Source organism: Moschus berezovskii, chromosome 7 (genome assembly GCF_049115385.1).
Source record: "Moschus berezovskii isolate FMDL1 chromosome 7, NW_MosBer_1.0, whole genome shotgun sequence".
NCBI classification, from domain to species: Eukaryota; Metazoa; Chordata; class Mammalia; order Artiodactyla; family Moschidae; genus Moschus; species Moschus berezovskii.
The window spans coordinates 106,688,940-106,710,485 of record NC_142466.1 but is presented as its reverse complement, the minus strand read 5'-3'; the positions used below and the strand labels follow the sequence as shown (position 1 = coordinate 106,710,485).

Below are 21,546 nucleotides of genomic sequence, written 5' to 3'. Positions count from 1 at the left end.
AGTACCTATGGATTACAGATACAGCCCCGGAACTCTGCCTCACCCACCATGTGGAAATTCTCCTCCAATTTCTATATATAACCACCATAGTTCAGAGGCACACCCCACCCCCTAAACGCGTCCACAGGCACCCTATCATCTCATCAGGCTTGCAGAAATTGGAACGCTGTGTAACAATGCCCTGAATTTGAGAAATTCACAAGAACAGCCCAGGGATGGTTTCCTGACTGAATGCAAAAGGGCTGGTGCAGCCCTCGGCAGCGCCTTCACCCAGGGCAGGCTCTGCCCGGCTCCCTGGCGTGTGATCTGCATGTCTAATAACAGGTTCGAGGGATCAGCTGCTTACCTTGGAATGCTGTAGCAGAAGTATCTGCTCGTCCAGCTCTTGGCGCTTGCCTTCTATCTCCGTCTGCCTCTTTCTTTTTTCCTTGAAAATAAAAGAGAGAGAGAGGCTGTAAGAGTGGGTGGGTGTGGGCTCCGGGAATCTGACGGCAGGAAGCAGCAGCGGCCATACACATCTGCAGAGACCCTTCCAGGGATGCTGGGCGCACACCGTTGTCACCTGCCCCTCCGGGTCCGGGTGTGTTGTAAGCAGCAGCCTTCTCCTAACATGTCTGCTGTGGGCTCGGTGAGTGGGAGAATTCTCCTCACTCAGCCAAGCTGCAACAATTTAATCCAGAAGAAAGCAGCTTCTACACACACACACACACACACACACACACACACGAGTCATGTTCTGTGCGGTGTTAATTTAGAGACAAAGAATAAAAATGTCTCAACTGTGAAGACAGAGGTTGTTCTCAACTGCAAAGATGATAGAATAAAACCGTGGGAAATTCTGGGGTTAGATTCCTGTTATCGAAACCCTACATATAAATAATGCCATGCAATTTCAAATTTTGTAGGACAAATCATCCAGCTGGACTGACCAAACAATGCAAATTAGATGGGTGGTCTTTGTTTAAGCTTCTCTTGGAGGAAGCATTTCATGTGGGCAAAGGCTCACTCAGGTTATGGTCAATGTGAAGGCTGGACTTGGGCTGCCTGGGTCCAATTCCCAGCTTTTCTATTTGTTACCTGTGTGACCTTGGACAAGTTCTTTTACCTCCCTGGGTGGGTCTAAGTCTTCTCTGGGATAAAGAGAAGATAAGAACCGTACCTAAACCGTATAGCTGGGGCACTGATAATGAGGTGATACATGTAAAAGGCATAGAACAACAACCAGGCACATAATAAATGCTCAGTAAATATCATTTGCCATTACACTTACTGTCACATATTTACATCTAGACAACGCCTAGAGATGGCTTTTAAAAGAACATATTTCCCTTGTATTCAGAGCGTAACTGTTTCACTGGAGTGTACACTTTCCATTTTTCTTCTCTATACATTTCAAATAGAGACAATAAACATCACATAAAGGTGATTAATTTCTATTCTTATAAAAGGCCTGCCCTTGTGATAGCTTACATGGTCAACGTTTTGTTTCCAAAGTGCATAAGGGTGTGGTTTACTGACACATTTACTACACTAGACTATTTCCTTTTATTCACATAAGCAGGGGGAAACTTGTTAGACAAGATATAATGGCATTTTACACAACAGCCAAAATCCTGGAGACGACAATAATGTAAAAGCCTGGTTGTCCTGCTCTGTGTGAAGCGAAGCTTTTATTTCATGCAATTGCTATGTTTCTGTGGATGTGCTTGTGCCACTGCTGTTCAAATCAACACCGTAATAATTCGTTATAACCAAGTTCTTCTGTGTAATGCACAGACTTTGAAGAAATAGTAGTTTATAATTTCAAGCCACTGGGACATAATATCCAAGTCAGGGACATAATCTCCTATGAGACCTGAGAACATTCTAGGAACTTATTATTTACCAAAGAACTCAAATCCATGGTGCATCATTGATGCTGCTTAATCCCAGAGGACATCCAAGAATACACGATATATGTAGGTAGACAGGAAAAGAAAGGACCAGTGATAACAACCCACTGTCCAGCATCTCAAAGGTACTACATGATCAAGCAAAGACCTCTAGAACCACTATCTCTATATTCTAGGATTTCTCAAGAGTGAGTTTACTGGACTTTATCTTTCATTTCCATGGGCTATCAAGGTATATTTGCATACATGCACACTCAGTCACTCAGTTGTGGCCAACTCTTGGCAACCCCATGGACTGTAGCCCACCAGGCTCCTCTGCCCATGGGACTATCATGGGAAGAATCCTGGAGTGGGCTGCCATCAGAAGTTGCAATTAAAGAGCCCACGATCATGAGTCCTAGAGCCCCTGTTCCACAACAAGAGAAGCCACTGCAATGAGAAGCTCACACACCACAATTAGAGAGTAGCCCCCCACTCCTGTAACTAGAGAAAAGCCTGCACAGCGATGAAGACCCAGCACATCCAAAAATATAATAATAATAAAGCATTAACAATTCCACACATGTTAACTGAGTGCTGTGTATGCTACAGACTGAATGTTTGCATTTTCCCCCAAAATTCATACGTTGACACTTAACCCCCAAGGTGATGATCGTATTAGGAGGTGGGACCTTTAGTAGGTGATTAAGTCATAAAGGTAAAACTTGTGAATGGGATCAGTGCTCTTATAAAAAGAACCCAGAGAGTTCTTTCATTCCTTCCACTATGTAAGGACAGATCGAGAAGACGGCTTCCTGTGAATCAGGGAGCAGACCCCCAGTAGACAGCAAATCAGTGGGTGCCTTATCTTAGACTCCTAAGACTTCTTAGGGCTGTGAGTAAAAATCCTGTTTTTTTATAAGCCACCCATTCTATGCTATTTCATCAGAGGAAACTGAATAGACAAAGGGCTTCCCTGGCAGCTTAGATGGTAAAGAATCTGCCTGCAATGCAGAAGACCCAATCCCTGGGTTGGAAAGAGCCCCTGGAGAGGGGAATGGCTACCCACTCCAGTATTCCTGCCTGGAGAATTTCATGGACAGAGAAGCCTGGTGGTGTTCTAATTACAGATCTGGTCACTTGCAAATCTTCCCTAGGCTTTCCCACCTCTGAGTCTCTTCATGTAAAGTTCTCACTGCAAGTTGCCATCCATCATATTGATGAACTATGTTTTGAACAGAAGAAATATCACCAGATGGTACAGGCAGTGACCCTTAATATAAGTAGACTCACTAGTGGTCACTGTGAACAGATATGATCATGAAAGATGCAGGACTTTAAGTTAGTTCTTTAATGAATAAACCAAGGTAGGAATTAGGTTCAGTTCAGTTCAGTTCAGTTCACTTGCTCAGTCGTGTCCGACTCTCCGCGACCCCATGAATCACAGCACACCAGGCCAATTAGGTAGGTACAGTGAATCAGCAGTACATTCCAGGGAATGTGTGAGCAGGGACTACATATATTCCAGGGACTAATGCAAATTCCAGGGACTACGGAAATAGAAGGGAAATAAAACTGAGGTACAGGGCTTGCCTTTAGTAGAGACCTCTGAGACCTTGGATGCCAGGCCAAGAAGATTTTATTATATGAACAATGTAACATCGTTGTGGGTTCTAATCCAGAGAGTAACACGGTGATAGCATTTTAGGAACACCATCTTGCTCTAGTGCAAAGGATGGATTCAGTTCAGTTCAGTCGCTCAGTTGTGTCCAACTCTCTGCGACCCCATGAATCACAGCATGCCAGGCCTCCCTGTCCATCACCAACTCCCGGAGTTCACTCAAACGCATGTCCACAGAGTCGGTGATGCCATCCAGCCATCTCATTCTCTGTCGTCCCCTTCTCCTCTTGCCCCCAACCTTTCCCAGCATCAGAGTCTTTTCCATTGAGTCAACTCGTCGCATGAGGTGGCCAAAGTATTGCAGTCTCAGCTTTAGCATCAGTCCTTCCAATGAACACCCAGGACTGATCTCCTTTAGAATGGACTGGTTGGATCTCCTTGCAGTACAAGGGACTCTCAAGAGTCTTCTCCAAAGGACGGATTAATAGGGGTTAAAACACATTTCCTGTAAATGGCCACAGAGTAAACATTTTAGATTTAGCGGAATATACACTCTCTGTTGTAGCTACTCAATGCAGCCACTGCAGTGCAAAAAATATCTGTAGACAACCTATGAATAAATGCACGTGTCTGTTCTAACGAGCCTTCATTGACAAACACAGGTGGTGGCCCAGACTTAGCCCACGGTCATAGTCTCCTGACCTCTGGATGAGAAGATCATTAAATGTCTTAGGAGATGTCTTACACTGTTAGTGGGAATGGACACTGGTGCAGTCACTATGGAAAAGAGTCTGGAAGTTCCTCAGAAAACTAAAAATAGAGTCACCTTATGATCCAGTAATCCCGCTCCTGGGCATATATCCAGACAAAACTATAATTTAAAAAGATACATGCACCCCAGTGTTCACAGTAGCACTGTTTACAATAGTTAAGGTATAGAAACAATCTAAATGTCTATTGACAGATGAATGGATAAAGAAGATGTGGGGGTGTGTGTGTGGGTGTGTGTGTGTATGACTAATGTGACTTAGCAGCAGCACCATATATATGCATATACACACAACGGAATACTTGTTTAGTTGCTAAGTTATGTCCAACTCTTTGCAACCCATGGACTGTAGCCCACCCAGCTCCTCTGTCCATGGGATTTCCCTTCTCCAGGGAATCTTCCCAACGCAAGGACTGAACCCGCGTCTTCTGCTGGCAGGTGGATTTCTTACCACTAAGCCACCTGGGAAGCCCCACAATGGAATACTACTCAGCCATAAAAAGGAATAAAACATGGGTAAGCCTAGAGATTATCATACTAAGTGAAATAAGTCAGAAAGAGAAAGAAAAATACCATATGGTGTCACTTATATGTGAGATGTTAAATATGACAAATGAATTTATTCACAAAACAGAAAACAGAGTCCAGACATAGGAAACAGACTTGTGGTTGCCTAGCGGGAGCGGGGAGGGGAAGGGATGGATTGCCAAGGTAGAGGAGTTTGGGATTAGCAGATGCAGACTATTACATACAGAATGGATAAACAAGGTTCTACTGTTTAGCACAGGGAACTATATTCAACATCCTGAGATAAATCATAATAGACAAGAATATGAAAAAGAATATATATATATATATAACCAAATAATTTTTCTGTACACCAGAAATGAATACAACATTGGAAATAAACTATATTTCAGCTAAAAAATATAATTAAAAAAAATTTTAGGGGGATGCTATATTCACTCTGGGGTACAGTGGAGATGGATAAACTAACAAGCCTATCTAGCTCAGAGCTGTTTCAATCAGGTTGAAAAGTAACGGACCAACACAGGGACAACTTACGAGGCTCAGGACTAACAGGACCTCGAGGGTGAGGCAATGGGTGTCTTGGCTTTGAGCCACACAGCGTTGATGCAGGAACAGGTAACAGAGGGAAAGTGCAGCTTTCCCATTTATTCCGTATTCATAGCTTCCCTCTGGAAATTCCGTATTGGGCTGAAGCTAGAAACCAAAAAGTTGTTAACATGTACAACTGGGCATCAGCCCCTCTCATCTGTGTTCTATCTGATGAAGACTCTGGGCTTAGTCCCATCACAAGAACACTTCTGCAACCATGACTACTGTGGGGAGGCTTTGATGATCCCTTCCCACAGTGATGGAGTTAGGCCTTGAAGTCACTCCCAGCTGGACAAGAGGTAAGATGTACAATCAGCACGTGTACAGAATCACATATGAGTCACAGCACAGCAAGCTCAAGGGGTCACTGCTGACTTCCTATTGCACGTTTGCTTGGGCCAGGCCATGCACTGCACCTGGCTAGCCCACTGCTTCCCAGACTTCTCCTTCCCTTAATCAAGGCAAAAGCACTAGCTCTTGGGCCCTCTTCTCACTTCTTCTCAAATGTCTAAATGTACACGTTTAGTCTACATGATTTCCTTTACTCTCAACAGCTACACAACCTATATAATATCAGTACAGGTAACTATCAGATCTATATTTTCAGCCTAGATTTCTCCTCTGAGCTCCAAATTTCCGTATCCAACTGCCAACTGTTCACATCCAGCCCCTCAAAGCAAACCCCTGAGTCATCCTGTTGGCCATCCCTCCTCCCCTGCTCTCACATCTGTTCCTTCTGTATTCTTCATCTTAGAAAATGACATCACCCCAATCGGAAATCTGATTTATCTAGACACTCACCAAGCCCTGATGCTTCTGCTTGTCATTTTCCACGCCTTCTACTTCCCCACTATAACATTAATTACAACCTGAATCCTTCCCTGTTTACCTCCCCACCCCCACATGCAAACTACTCTACATCAGTATCTGCAGCATGCTACAGTGCTGAGCTGTTTATACCCTCTGGCCATCTGGATTACCGCACTGATTTCCTCACTAGTCTTCCTGTCCCTGAGTCTTGGCTCTGAGCAAGGCACCCTCTGCTTTGCTGTCACAGTAATATTTTAAAATGGAAATCTGACTGCTTCCATCCCTGGCCTAAAATCCCAGGATGTCTCCCACTGCCTACAGTGCAAATAGTTAAGTTCCTTCCTGTGGCCAAGAGGCCCCTCCCTACCTCAGTTTCATCTCAAGCCATGCCTGCCCCCACCCCAACCATATGCTTCAACCTCAACACATGATCTTAAGTTTCCTGATTTGCCAGGTGGGTTCAAGCCTTCCTGAGTTTGCTCTTACTGCTTCCTCTAACAATAATGGATCTCACTCCTTCATCTGACAAAAATCTTTTCTCCAGGACAACCAGGTTAAATATCCATGAAGCTAGAGTGAGCACCTGACCAGTTTTCCTTTCTTTGGAGAACCCACCTACCCTCACTGCAAATGGCACTGATGGAAACGCCAGACACAGTCAGGCACATATAGCCCGATTCATCCCTGCCACGAGGACTTGTGTGTGACACAGGTTAGGACAATCGAACTACCTCACCCTGTTCCAATAGGGACTGGTCCAAGGAGCAGCTAAACAACTGAAGAAGAACCTAGAAGAGACATTTCTAGGGATAGACACATGAATCCTAGGAGAGAAAAGCTCCCTTTCCACTAAGGCCAAGCCAGGATGATGTCTGAGTGGCAATTTTCCCAAGCCACATCCATCCCAAGAAATACATCCATGCTGGAAAAAGATTAATCTGCAGAGACAGAGGCAGAGCTGGAAGACAGAGAAAGGAGGATCCGAGTGAGACAGTCCCAGATCTAGTTGCACGTGAAGCCAGAACCATCCGTGGGCTTCCAAAATTACATACGCTCATAAATCTCCCTTCTGATTATGCTAGTTTGAGTGGTGTTTCTGTCACTTGCAACTCAATGAGTTCTGAAAAGTACAGAAGCCTTTTCTGCTTCATCCAAATAGAATTCATCACCCCTTTCTTCTTTCTTCCTTTCATGGGCTATAGATCTTTCTACTTTAGTACCCTGAGCATTTTAGGACTTGATGTAGTTAACTGTTTACACATCTTCTCTTCCTACCAAACCATGGGCTCCTAGAGGACAAGGACCTTGGCCCACGCACCTCCAAAGTTTAGAGTGAGACACGTAACAGACACTCAGTAAGGATCTCTGAATGAGACACTTCTCCCATCATGTTTCTGTTTGTCCAGATCCCTTAGTCAAAAACATCATAAACCTGCACTCATGATTTCCATAGCAGTAAAGCTGAAACACTGAAAACACAAGAGCCATAAGTCCAAAAAACCGGAAGTGTCTTTCTGCTAGCCCACATGGAATAGACCCTTATTGCTCTGCACAGAAGAAAAGTTTTAAAAAGCTCATTCTGAGAAAAAGTCATGGAAAGCTCATTCTGGGGAGAAAGGCTGAGGGAAATAGAAATTCCAGGGAAAGCTTAATGAGCTGACAGTAGCGAACTATTCAGGGGGAATGTGCCTCAAGAGACATTTGGAATGAAGTGATCTCAATCCATTAGGAGGATTTCCAGATCTTTCCACGATCTGGGAGGCCTAGCAAACCACTTTCATCATCTTTCTGTAAATTATGTATTTTCCTGGCAAGTGTTTTCTGGAAGTATTGCAATATGAGGAAACCGCAAACTCTTAGTGTAGTAAGGCACCCCTGTACAGAACACAGGACAGTCTGTTCAAAGGTGGTTAATAAGTACGATGGGAAGACCAGCATTACAAGGAGTTAGAAAGCCTGTGTCCACCCTGCTGCAAGTTCAGGAAGACTCCCTTTTCTCTCCTACTGTCTGCGCTGCAACCCAGGCTTTGGAGAATGCAAGGGGGTGGCTGGGGGAGGGGTCCCCACTGAGTCTCTGAGAAATAGTGAGCAAGGGAAGAAGCTGAGCAGGAAGGCTTTGAGAGGCAGGGAGACCGTGCTTCCTTTCCTCTGCTGGGGGCCATTCTGGCTTGGGCTGATACCTCAAGCCCCAGGGCAGAGCAGCGGGCAGGAACCGGAAGTCCTCCTCAAGGTACTACTGGCACTAAGATGTCCCAGAATTTTGATGAGGGGGAAAACAGAAAATATTTTATGGATGGACCGAGAGTTTATCATACTAAAGCAAAGTAAGTCAGAGAGAGAAAGACAAACGCCATATGATATCACTGATATGTCGAATCTAAAATGTGACAAAATGACCTTATTTACAAAACAGGAACAGAATCGGGGACAGAGGAACAGACCTGTGGTTGCCAGGCGGGAGCGGGAATGGGGAAGGGATAGACTGGGAACTTGGGGTTAGCAGATGCAAACTAGCATATATGGAATGGATAAATAACCCAGTCCTACTGTATTGCACAGGGAACTATATTCAATATCCTAATACACCGCAATGGAAAGGAATATGAAAAAATATATATGTATAACAGAGTCACTTTGCTGTACAGCAGAAATTAACATAACATTGTAAACCAACTGTACTTCAATGAAATTTTAAAAAATAAAACAAGTTAAAATTGAAATGTTGCAACCTCTACTCCTAATACTGCTAGAGAAAGCAAATTTTGTGTTGACCCCTCCCACTGTGAGCTTAAGGCAACTATGTTCCCCCCTTCATCACACAGGCCTGTAAGTGACTGTGGGCTAGCTGGTTCCTAGGCTTTGGTGATGCAACATCCAAGGAGAAAGTAGAGTGCCAAAAAAATGTACGAACCAGAAGTAGTTTGCACTTGGACAGGGGAGAGGGAATATACTAGATACGGGGGGATTGAAGATGGAAAAAAGGAGAGAAGGGATGACAGAAAAAGAAACGAAAGGAGTGGGGACAGTTTTATAATTCAAGAAATTAAAAATAAGGAAGCTTAGATATTAAGGCCAAAACACCAGGGAGAGAGAATCTTCAGATATATTGTTGTGGCTTACGAAATGAATCACCTTTAACATTCTCCAAATGATGCCCGTAAGGATACAGGACTTTTGTCTACTAGACTGTGTTTCTTTGAACATGTTCCATGCTGAAACTAAATTACTAGAGTGTCAGGCTTTACACAGGTTATGCTAAGAAGTAAGGTGACATTTTTTAAAAAATTGAAGTACAGGTGATTTAAAATGTCATGCTATAGTATTTTCAAAGTAGACAGCACACCGATTCAGTTATATAACACATGAGAGACAGTGAAGTCACTCAGTCATTTCTAACTCTTTCTAACCCCATGGACTGTAGCCTACCACACTCCTCTGTCCATGGGATATTCCAGGCAAGAGTATTGGAGTGGGTTGCCCTTTACTTCTCCAGGAGATCTTCCTGACCCAAGGATCGAACCCAGGTCTCCCACATTGCAGGCAGATACTTTACCATCTGAGCTACCAGGGAGGCCCCATGCTATATATATATATAAAATATTCATTTTCAGATTTTTTTTCTTATATGTTATTACAAAATATTGTGCTATATATAGTAGGTCCTAGTTGATTATCTATTTTATACACAGGAACCCATTTATGTTCATCTCAAACTCCTATTTATCCCCTTTGTCCTCTGGTAACCATAAGTTTGTTTTCTGTTAGTCTATTTCTATTTTATAAATAAATTCATTTGTAGCCTTTCCTTTTTTAGATTCCACACATGTGTGTGTGTATGTTAGTTGCTCAGTTGTGTTCAACTCTTTGTGACCCCATGGACTGTGATATAGAGGAGCCTGCCAAGCTCCTCTGTCCATGGGATTCTCCAAGCAAGAATACTGGAGTGGGTAGCCATTCCCTTCTCCAGGGGATCTTCCCAAACAGGGATCAAACCCGAGTCTCCCACATTGCAGGCAGATCCTTTACCATCTGAACCACCATATAGGTGGTATTATATGATATTTGTCTTTCTCTCTGTGGCTTACTTGGCTTAGTATGGTAATCTCCAGGTCAATCCGTGTTGCTGTAAATGACATTATTCATCATTATTCTTTATGGCTGATACATATATATACACATATATATAAAATATATATTAGAATATTACTATGCTTTAAAAAAGAGTATAAGGTGACATCCTGAGAATTAAACTACAGAATGTTATCTCACTCATGGATGGATTATAATTCCTTGTTTAATTCTGCTGCAGAATCATTCTACTGCATAACCAATGTCATCTATATGTCTCAGGAAGAAAGGAAGGTGGTCAGTCTGAAAACTGAGAACCTGAGTGATCAGGTATAGAACAATCAAAGAGATGCCCACTCAGCCTAGTACAGCTGCCTGTCCAGCTAACTTGAATGGTGAATTTGCTCAGCAAGACACATCTCCATTAGAAATCAGTAATCTGATCTCAATGCCAATAGATATTAAGACCCTCTCTCCTGGCTCTGACTTTAAGGTCACCCATTAGGATTTTGATTATATTCAGGCTTTGAAAGTAGTTACCTAAATGGAGAGATAACACTTGTTAAGCTCCCTGTAATGTCCATCCACTATAAAGAAAATAAACTGGCACTTGGGTTCATAGTTGAGTATACTGAAAACTAACTTGGTAGATAAGATCAGAAAACTAAGTAACAGAATCTAGAGTCAGTTTAAAAGGCTTGGTCAAAAGGCCAAGTAATTCAGATTTCCTGTAATACACTGTCCTGCTTCGTCATGCACTCATCCAACCTTCAACATCACCATATGGAGTAGTGAATACAACTCTATTCATTCCTTATTGCTTAGTTTTGATCAGCATTTCCACTTACATAACTTCTTTATTCACCTGATTACTTGGCCTTGAGCTTACCATCTACTCGTAAGAAAGGGAAGTACTTGTTCAGTATTGTTTTTAACAGATATTATAAAGTCAATATAAGGAAAGAATTTAAATAGGTGAAGACACTGATTAATTCAAATTTCATGACTTTAAAAAAAAGTATTTATTTCTTTATTTTTGGCTGCGGTGGGTCTTCACTGCTTCATTGCCGACCCACTGCTTCAGCAGTTTGCAGCACACAGGCTGTGTAGTTGTGCCACATGCACTCAGCTGCCCCAAGGCATGTGGAATCTCCCCGGACTAGGGATCGCATTGCAAGGTGGATTCTTAACCACTGGACCACCAGAGAAGTCCTCACCACTGGTTTTTGAAAGAATAAAAGAACATTTAAAATTGTAAGAAACATCTTACAGAATTTGGATGCAAAATTGTTACTACTCCGGGAGTTGGTGATGGACAGGGAGGCCTGGCGTGCTGTGATTCATGGGGTCGCAAAGAGTCGGACATCACTGAGCGACTGAACTGAACTGAACTGATACCAAGTAATTGATACTGCTAGCCTGTTAGTGCCAAGTCAAATGCATAAAACAGGAGAGTTTCCGTTTAAAGTCTTTAGGAGATACTCTACTAGCCATAGGAATTATTATCTTAAGCCTATTTTTAGGGTCTGCCCATTGCATTACTCTTTAAATAACTGTTTAAACATATAGCTACATTTTTGCTTTAATGGTCATAATATGATAACCTACAAAAAATTTGATACTAAGTGAAATACGTTAGAGAAAGACAAACATCATATGATATCACTCATATGTGGAATCTAAAACAAATTATACAAGTGAACTTATTTACAAAACAGAAACAGACTCACAGACATAGAAAACAAACCTACAGTTACCAAAAAGGATGTGGGGGGGGGATAAATTAGGAGTTTGGGATTAACATATACACACTGCTAAATACAAAGTGAGTAAACAACAAGGACTTGCTGTATAGCACAAGGAACTATACTCAATATGTTATAATAACTTATAATTGAGAAGAAAAGAATCTGAAGTGTGTATATATATGTATGTGCATAACTGAACCACTTTGCTGTACACGTGAAACTAACACAACATCGTAATATAACTACACACACAAAAAAGGTCTTTGTGCTGTGAGTGCTTCCCTTTAGCATCCTTCTCTAGCGACCAAGAAGGAAGGTAGTCTGATATAGCTCTTGTGAGAAACAAACCTGCATCTTGATACAGGTAGTGATAAGCCCACTGTGGTGAAAACACTGAGCACTTTCTGTACAAAGAGACTAGAAGACAGCTCTGAGCAAGTCCCAAATGCCAGAAATAACATAATTAGATTCACATGCAGAAGACACTCTTCCTATCACCACTCTCAACCAATTGTGCTATTCCCACCATGAAGCCACATGAGTACTGAACCTGGAGTTCAGGGTGACTCAGACAAGCCCCTTGCTGCTGCTGCTGCTGCTGCTAAGTCACTTCAGTCGTGTCCGACTCTGTGTGACCCCATAGACGGAAGCCCACCAGGCTCTCCCGTCCCTGGGATTCTCCAGGCAAGAACACTGGAGTGGGGTGCCATTTCCTTCTCCAATGTCTGAAAGTGAAAAGTGAAAGTAAAGTCGCTCAGTCGTGTCTGACCCTTAGCGACCCCACGGACTGCAGCCTACCAGGCTCCTCCATCCATGGGATTTTCTAGACAAGAGTACTGGAGTGGCTTGCCATTGCCTTCTCCGAGACAAGCCCCTTACTGTTTCTGAATCTTAGATTCCATGTGTCATACGAGCATATTGGACCAGCTTTGCTCTATGTTTCCTCCCATTCTAGGATTCTATGATGCTAAGGAGACCAACTTCATGTGCCAGACAACCTATGAAATACAAGAAGATATTTGCAAATGAGTGCCTGACAAGGGGCTAATACCCAAAATATATGAACAATTCATACAAATGAATATCAAAAAGACAAACAATCCAATCAAAAAAATGGGCAGAAGACCTAAATAGACACTTCTCTAAAGAAGTTATACAGATGGCCAGTAGGCACTACTTACTATGAGCCAGGCATCCTTCTAAGGAAGATTTCGCTTCAGGTTTTCATTTGACCCTCGGAGCACTTTGAGGTAGGTACCTTTAATATCCCTGATTTTGTGAAAGAGAATAGTCAAGGCTTGGCAAGGGTAAGTAAACTTACTCAAGATCATGAGCCAAGAAGTAGCCAAGAAGGGGTTGAAACTGAGACGATCCGACTCAGGGCACTTTATCCTGAACACAGATTTGTGTTGGCGGCAAAGATTTGCTTAGCTCCACACAGGACACATGAAACACATTCTCTCACCATCTTCATGCTTGTGTGCCAAAACCTTCCAGAATAAATGAGATGTTGAAAATGCAAAACACTCTGCTGTCAAATCCCTCCACTCCTAAGACAGGAAGCCTCTTACAAAATCTGGGAGCATCTCCCAATTTCAAACAAATAGGTCCAGGCTGGACTGGAACCTTCAGAAATGTCTGGTGAACCAATATGGTCTTCTACTTTGATCCCTGTGGGAGACATTTCTGGGGGACTAAATGATAAGGCGAGAAAATGCAGAATATTTCACTCCCATTTTCATTGCAGAGAGACTACGTGCAATGAGGCAGCAGCTGGGAAAGCGCTCAATTCACCACATTAGTGAAGTCGCTCAGTCGAGTCCGACTCTCTGCGACCCTGTGGACTGTAGCCTGGTGGGCTCCTCTGTCCATGGGATTCTCCAGGCAAGAATACTGGAGTGGGTTGACATTTCCTTCTCCAGGGGAACATCCCGACCCAGGGATCGAACCGAGGTCTCCCTCATTACAGGCAGACGCTTTAACCTCTGAGCCACCAGGGAAGCCCCATTGGGATCACGAAAACTCTCTAAATCCGGCTTCTCGATATCATAATATGTCTCCCGAAAATTAGACGACAGGAAGAGAAAGGAGCAGAGATGTCCATTAAGGTGACGGCCCAATTCTGGGACGGTGCCGCGAGGCCTGGAGGGAAGATCCCTCCGCCGGAAGCAGGCAGGGCTGCTGTCTGGACCTCGCTGTAAGCAACTTTCCCCTCGGCCCCTTGCAGGTCTCTGAGCAGCAGCCCACAGGGACAGCAGAGGGGCTGGGGTAAAGCTGAATACAGCTGTGGCGATGGCAAATGTAAAACGAAGTGGGATGCACTAAAAAAGACGACATGACGTGCAGCATTCTGGGAACAACCAAGGACTGCGAGCTCCAAAAGCTTAGCATAATTTTAGAGAGGTACACACCTTTTATTTGGAGAAGGAAATGGCAACCCACTCCAGTATTCTTGCCTGGAGAATCCCATGAACAGAGGAGCCTGGTGGTCCACGGGGTCGCAAAGAGTCGGACACGACTGAGTGACTTCACTTTCACTTTCACTTTCTTCACACACCTTTTATGACTTTGGCCAATTGTGTCTTTGTTTTCTTTAGATACCGACCTCAGGAGAATATCTGTACCTCCCAGATAAATATAGCATTTAAAAATATAATATAAATCAAACTACTGTGTTTGTAGGAAAATTTAGACAATACACAAAGAAATAAAATGAACAGCTGAATTTCCCTTCACTCCATCTCCCTCAGTTTCTTTCCTTTAGACTTTCTATGTATCCTACTTGGGGGAAAATACGAATCTATCAAGCCATTACCCATACGGAGCTTTTATTCTTTATATAACAGCAACCATACCATAGGTGTCCTATTTTCAGCTTACTTTTTCTATGCCATTTTCCCCACTGGGTCCCCACCACCACCTTTGTAACTGCCACATGGTAGTTCACAAATGTCCCTTAACTTATTTTACCAGTCTTTTGTTGACAGGTTTAGGTGGTTCCTGGTGTTTTATTTGCTATTATAAACTGGGCTGCAATGGATCTTCTTCTGCGTATATATACTTTTTGACAATATCCATAGGGTACATTTCCAGCAGTACAACTGCTGTGTCAAAGGATTTGAGCATTTAAAACTTTAATAGGGCCAAACTACCCTCGTCAAAACACTTTCTCTGTGTTTTAAATGATATAAATCTGATTTGAAAACAGGACTCAAACAATTAGTAAGAGTTTTGATCATTTTCCCCCCTTATGAGTCATATCCTTAGTGACCCAGGGGCATTTTAAATGAAAGAAAATATCTATCACCTTATTAATAACTGTAAGCTGTTCTTAAAACACACTTGGGTAATCTGTCCTTATCATAGACTACTACTCTATGTTTTCAGGTTTAAAAAATGATTTTTTAGTTCATAAACAAGTATATATGACTCCAACCATTTTCTAGAAGGAACCAAATTTGTACGTCTTTTCCTTGCACTGTTAATATTAGAGTTATCTCATAGCCAAGTTCTGCCCACTTATCCATAATGAAAGAATATTCTATTCTATTCCTTCTGCTGTTGTTGCCATTCTCCATGATTTTAAAATACAAAATTTTCTGTCTACCAAAATAATCTATAGATGGACTAAAGCAATGTAAAAACTGGAAACCTGAGAAAATAGAATAACTATATGATTTTAGGGTAGAAAAGACCTTTAAAAACAAAGCACAGGAAGAAACCTGGTGGTCCAGTGGTTGAAACTTTGCCTTCCAATGTGGGGGGCACAGGTTTGATCCCTGGTCAAGGAACTAAGATCCCACATGCCACACAGTGCTGAACAACAAATGGCATTAGAAAACTTGAATATCTCTATGCAAAAAAAAAAAAAAAAGCAACAGTAACAACTGATCATATCTTGCACCATATACAAAGACTGACTCAGAATGGATCACAGACCTAAAATATAAAAACCTTTAATAAAGAATAAAAAAGAAAGAAACCACAAAGAATAAAACTGGTACACTTCGTTACATAAAACTTAAAGCTTTGCTTTTTATGGTACCAACCACAGACAGCAACTCAAAGGCAAGTGCCACTCTGGAAAAAAATATCTGCAACATATATGTCAAAAGACTAAGACCTGTAGTAAATATAGGGTTCTTATAAGTCAATATGATTTATAAGGAAAGGTATAAACAGTTCAATATAGGAAAAAGAACAAAATATAGGGGAAATCTTCAACATTATTAATAAACAAAGAAATACAAATTAAGGATTGAGGTGTCACTTTCCACCTATGAAATACATTCTTTCCACCCCACCAAAATATATTTTAAAGTATCGCATGTTCTGTGTTGGGGAGGGTGCGAAACAAAGACCCTCTCTGTAATCTGTCAGAATTATAATGAATAGTTATAAAAGTATAACTCTGTTGGAAATATAAATTGTCTTTCCAGAAGGCTATTTCAAAAGTTTTGATCCACTTTCTCAGAGTTTACTAGAGAAAATGTTCTTCAATATGTTTGAAGATTTTTGTAAAGAACATTCAATACAGAGCTATATGCAACAGCAAAAAAAAAAAAAAATCAAAACAGCAAATAATTGGTTAAATAAGATGACATCTTACAAACCACCCAATGACTCCCCTTTTCACTTGAAATAAAATCAAAGCAAGCCCATTCATCGTCCATCGCCTGCCTTCCTCATGCCCCTCATCTTGTCCCTCTCTCCTCCTCCTCACTTCCCATCCAAGCCACATCGGCCTTACCTGGAGATTTGCCATGAAAGAGGCATGGAGGCCAGGCAGGCAGGGTGGGATCCCCCTAAGTCTGGCTCAGAATCAAGGGGAACTTTGCTCTCCCTTTGCCATTATCCCCCATGCGCCTATCTCCCTGGGGAACCCTCCAGAGTTCTGGCTGCAACCCGGGGCAAGATGCAAGATCTCTGGCTATTAACACCACCTACATGGTGCCCTGGCCCCATTATTAACATCTGACTTCCAGCCTTATCCAGTTCTTAACACGCGTGAGCAGCTGGATGCCACCACACTTTACCTTAATTCTTCCCCCAGTGCAAAACCCTAGATGACCATTAAGATCACCCGAGAGGAACATTAAAAAGTACCAAGCCCAGGCCCCACCTCCAGAGACTTTGATTTTTATCATTCTGGGCATTGGAGGAAGCTGTAACTGCTCCCAGGAAGTTTTAACATCAGCCAAGGTGGAAAATCATTGCTGGGCATGTGGTAATCTCATGGTCCAGGCTGATAAGCAGTTCCCATGGCTTAAGCTGGTTTGAGCTCTTTCTTCATCAGTTTGAAATAAGCTATTTGGTTAAATTTTAGAAGACAGCACTGGGTCAGTCATTTTTCTATTTTAGCAATTATGTCCTTGCTTCCTTTGCTCTTCAGAGTCTGGGTTTCAGCCACAGGTTGATGGGGGTTTTGACATAGGCCTTGGAGATCTTGTTCTGATCATGTGGCTTTTAAGAGTCGACACTGCTTTATTATTGTAGGATTTATCGTCCTTATCATCTGGTATCTCCTGTCTCTTCCCCTCCCCTGATGCCCCTTCTTGGGATTAGTTTAGCTGACAATTTCTACCCTACGTCATGAATGATTAACCAGGTCAGAAGGGACGAGGTGGAAGGTTGGATACCGAATCACAGAAAACGCCTCAGATGAAGATCAAATGGAATCTGGCTTTGATTTCAGGTAAACACACTGTGTGCTTTAAAATGCTACACTAAATTTCAAAATTCATAAAGACAACAGTTAAAAAAAAAGATTATCCCTGAGAACAGGTTTGTTCTATGCAGGCTCCACTTATAACAACTGCAAGGGCTGAGAAACAGCAATAAATATGGCCTGAGTAGGTCTTCAACTAGCTTTGAATTATAGGTGATAGGCCCCACATGCACCTCCAAAGGCTCACAGGGTCCCTCTTTGGTCTCCTTTGGTGAGTGATGACAGCTGGAGACAGGGAGAGGGAATCAGCTCTAGTGAGGGCCTGGGAGGCCCATGGGTCTCTCTGAACTGACTCAGCCTCCCGGAGGTACCCTACACATAATGAACAAGTGGACCGTCCTATCCTTCTCCTCTGTTCCCACACTTTCCAGTGTCTTAACAGCATTTGTTTCAGGCAAGTTCCTGATCAGGGCAGACTGAAGAACACAGGCTGATAATGGTCTAATTTAATGGGTGGCTGGACAGTGAAAGAATGGGACATCACAAACTTGGCAAATGGCACCCCTATTATTACACAGTCCTACTTCTCATTTGCTTTTATGACATGTGAAAGCCAACCAACTCGGAAAAGAAAAATGCTATCCAAGAAACAAGGTTATATTAAGTGATGCCAAATAGTCATTTCTTGATCTATTTTAATGGGGACGGTGTCTATGTTCAATCCCCAGCTGCTGCCTTATGTGTAGGCTCACGTTGCGATGCCTGCCTCCCTAAAGAGTTATTAACAAGTGCCAGCTGGGAGTCCTGAGGCTCTGGCTCCTGCCTTTGACCCTTGGAAGATTCCCGCCTTCAAGCAGAGGACTAAAGGTACCAATAGGGCATTGGTACCAAGAGGGCAAAAGTTCGATAGGGCACGGCATTTGTTAGGGAAGAAAGGGCTTTGTGAAAACTCTGAGATCTCTCTCCCACCCTCCCCTTCCCCATCTCCCTTCCACTCCTTCTCTCTTTTATAAGGAGTCCATGTTGTAGCCTACATCCCTCTATTCTGTAGTTTGGGAGTTGACTAACTTGCTCTGTAAAGAGCCACAGACTAACTACTTTTGGCTTCACCGTCTCTGTCACTGCTTGAGAAACCCCGCAGGACCCTGCAGGGCCTTCCCAAGAACACACCCCACTGTGTCCCCCACCTCTCATTGGTAGAAAAGCTTTAGGTTTCTTGTCCATCCTTGAGTCCCAAGAAGAAAAATTTAATCAGAGAAGTTAAAAAAAAAAAATACAGAAACCAAAGAAAACAGTCAAGGGAGACAAAATAATAATGGTTTAGACATAAACAAAGTCCAGGACCTTTAATTCCTTCTCAAGGGCTACAGATAATACCCTGAGCCATGTCCTTGGGTTGTTTTGCAGATACTAAAACCCCACCAGGTGGAAGAAGTTAAGGGCATGCTGACCACCAACCATAGACCCGAACTGGTTGGAACAAGAAGGTTAATGATTGAAGAGTCCTGAAACTCTTCACCCTGTTCCCTCCCCACCAACTAGTCTGAAGGAGGGGTTCCCTGAAAGTCATCAAGGAGTTTAGGATTTTGGAGCATGAGCTGCCCATTCTTGCATGGCCCTGAGATAAATGCTACACTTTTCTTCACCACCACAACCCAGTATCAGTAGATTGGCTTTAATATTCCTCGAATGAGTAGACCCCCATGTATGGCTTGGTAACACTCAGCTCTGCCTTTGTAGCAGAAAGCAGCTACACACAATGCAGGAACAAATGGGCATGGCTGTTCTCCATTTGGCCAACGGCTGTAGTTTGCAGACCCCTGGCTCCAAGTATCAACATTTAATCATGCCAGGCTTCTCTGGTGGCTCAGTGGTAAAATATATGCCTGCCAATTCAGGAGACACAGGGTCGATACCTGGGTGTGGAAGATCCCACGTATTACAGAGCACCTAAGTCCATGTGTCACAACTTAAGCCTCTGCTCTAGAGCCTGAAAACTGCAACTACTGAAGCCTGTGTGCCACCGCAATGAAAAGCCTGCAGACCACAACTAGAGAGTAGCCCCTACTTGCTACAACTAGCGAAAAGCCCACACGGCAACGAAGACCCAGCACAGCCTAAATAAATACATAGATAAAATTTATATATATAAGAACCAGTCATTCCTGAGTTCTGCTATTGAGTTCTAGGAGGCTGAAGTCTGATCAACAAGCTGTGTGTGCATTTGAGGTGGTGGTGGTGCTAGGTAGGCTTAGCTTACGTAGGTAAGCCACAGGGAAAGGAAACATGAGGTCTCACGAGTGTTGAATTGGTGCACTCCTGATACCTAGAGGAAAGGAGGAGGTCAGGAAGGACTTAGGGAGAGGATTCCCACTGAGTGGTAAGTGCATCTGGAACTGTCAGGTGTTTTTCAAGTCTTGCAACACAGAAGAAGGTTGCATGGTCCCTACTTTGCAGAGGAAGAACTAAGGCTCAGATGAGTGAAAGCCTGGAGCACAGAGGGAGGAAGTGATGGTGCAGGTATTTGCACCCAGCTCTGTCTCTGAGCCTTTGCTGTGCTTTCCCCAAACCCAAGATTTTGGGGATAAGGGTAGTTGGGTAGTTGGCCATTCTAACACTGGCATCCTCCCTTACAAAGGTTGGTGCAGGCCAACCAACAGAGGTAGACTCAGGTAAGAAAGAACCACCATAGTCAGAGACTTCTCGTATGATGCTGGATGCTCACCAAGGAGGCGGCCCCACCTGGGAAACTTTTTTCTTTGATCTCTGCAGCTGCCAGGAGGGACACCAACCTGCTGCTCACTTCCCTTCCTCTAGAGGCAGGTCCCTATTATCGTAGCTACTCGCCTGGGTGCCATGAGCTTCTCTCCCAGCCCAAACCTCTCCTTTCTTTCACTAATGTCCTTTCTCCATTTCAGAATCCAATCCAGGATCCACACTGCACCTAGTGCCCTTCTATTTGATGATTGAGGATGGCATTCCCCTTCGGTCCTTACACGATGGGCTTTGAAAAAGGAGGAAATGGCTCTCAGGCCAATGAGCTGCTGGGTTTCTCGCTTTCCTTTTCTGTTTACTTTCCTTGAGTAAAATTACTGCTCTAGGTCTCAGTTTGCTGATATGTAAAACAGAGCTAGTAAAAGAACTGATTTCACGGGATTGTTGTGAAAATTAAATAATTCTGGAAAGGTGCTTAGCTGAAGACTGGGCATACTATGCACCCAGTAAATGTTAGCTACTGAGATCTGCTCTTCACAGCCAACAGGAGTGACTGAATCCCCTGTTCAGATTCACCCACACATGAATGGCCAGGAGTCAGTTGGAGGAGCAGACCCCAAATCTGAAAAATGTAGTTTCTGTGTACAACCCACAAAAGCACGGGGAGTGGCTGTTGGGATCCGGAGCTGCAGCTTTGAATCTTAGCTGCAGCTTCTTAGCTGCGGCTTCTTGACTGTCTGGTGGATGGAAGCCAGGGCTGTGACAGCTGTGCAGTGGTGACAGAAGAAAGCCACTCACAGACAGCCAGCTGGTCTCGTCCTGGCTCCTACAAATGTTTGGAGCTCCACATGAATAGCTGGAGTGGGGACAGACCCTAGGGTAGCACAAGCTTTAGACGCACCTCGTTCCAAAAATCAAACCAACAACTCCTCTTTCATCAGCAAGGTTCACTTAAGTACTATGAACTCCATTCCAGGGAGGAAAAGGATGAAAATCAACACTGATGGCCCTCAGGTGATGTGTGCGAGAAGTGAAAGTTGCTCAGTCATGTCCAACTCTTTGCAACCCCATGGACTATACAGTCAATGGCATTCTCCAGGCCAGAATACCGGAGTGAGTAGCCTTTCCCTTCTCCAGGAGATCTTCCCAACCCTACC

At 43.3% G+C, this 21,546-nt stretch overlaps 1 protein-coding gene across 6 annotated transcripts in view; it reads right to left on the bottom strand.

Moving 5' to 3' along the window:
- Positions 1–21,546, bottom strand: part of PALM2AKAP2 (PALM2 and AKAP2 fusion) — a 382,216-nt gene that overhangs the window by 295,184 nt on the left and 65,486 nt on the right. For all 6 annotated transcript variants that reach the window (XM_088838269.1, XM_055427558.2, XM_088838264.1 and 3 more), the window contains exon 2: positions 347–427. In XM_088838269.1, coding sequence (XP_088694395.1) covers positions 347–427 — 81 coding nt within the window. The remainder of the gene's footprint in view (positions 1–346; positions 428–21,546) is intronic.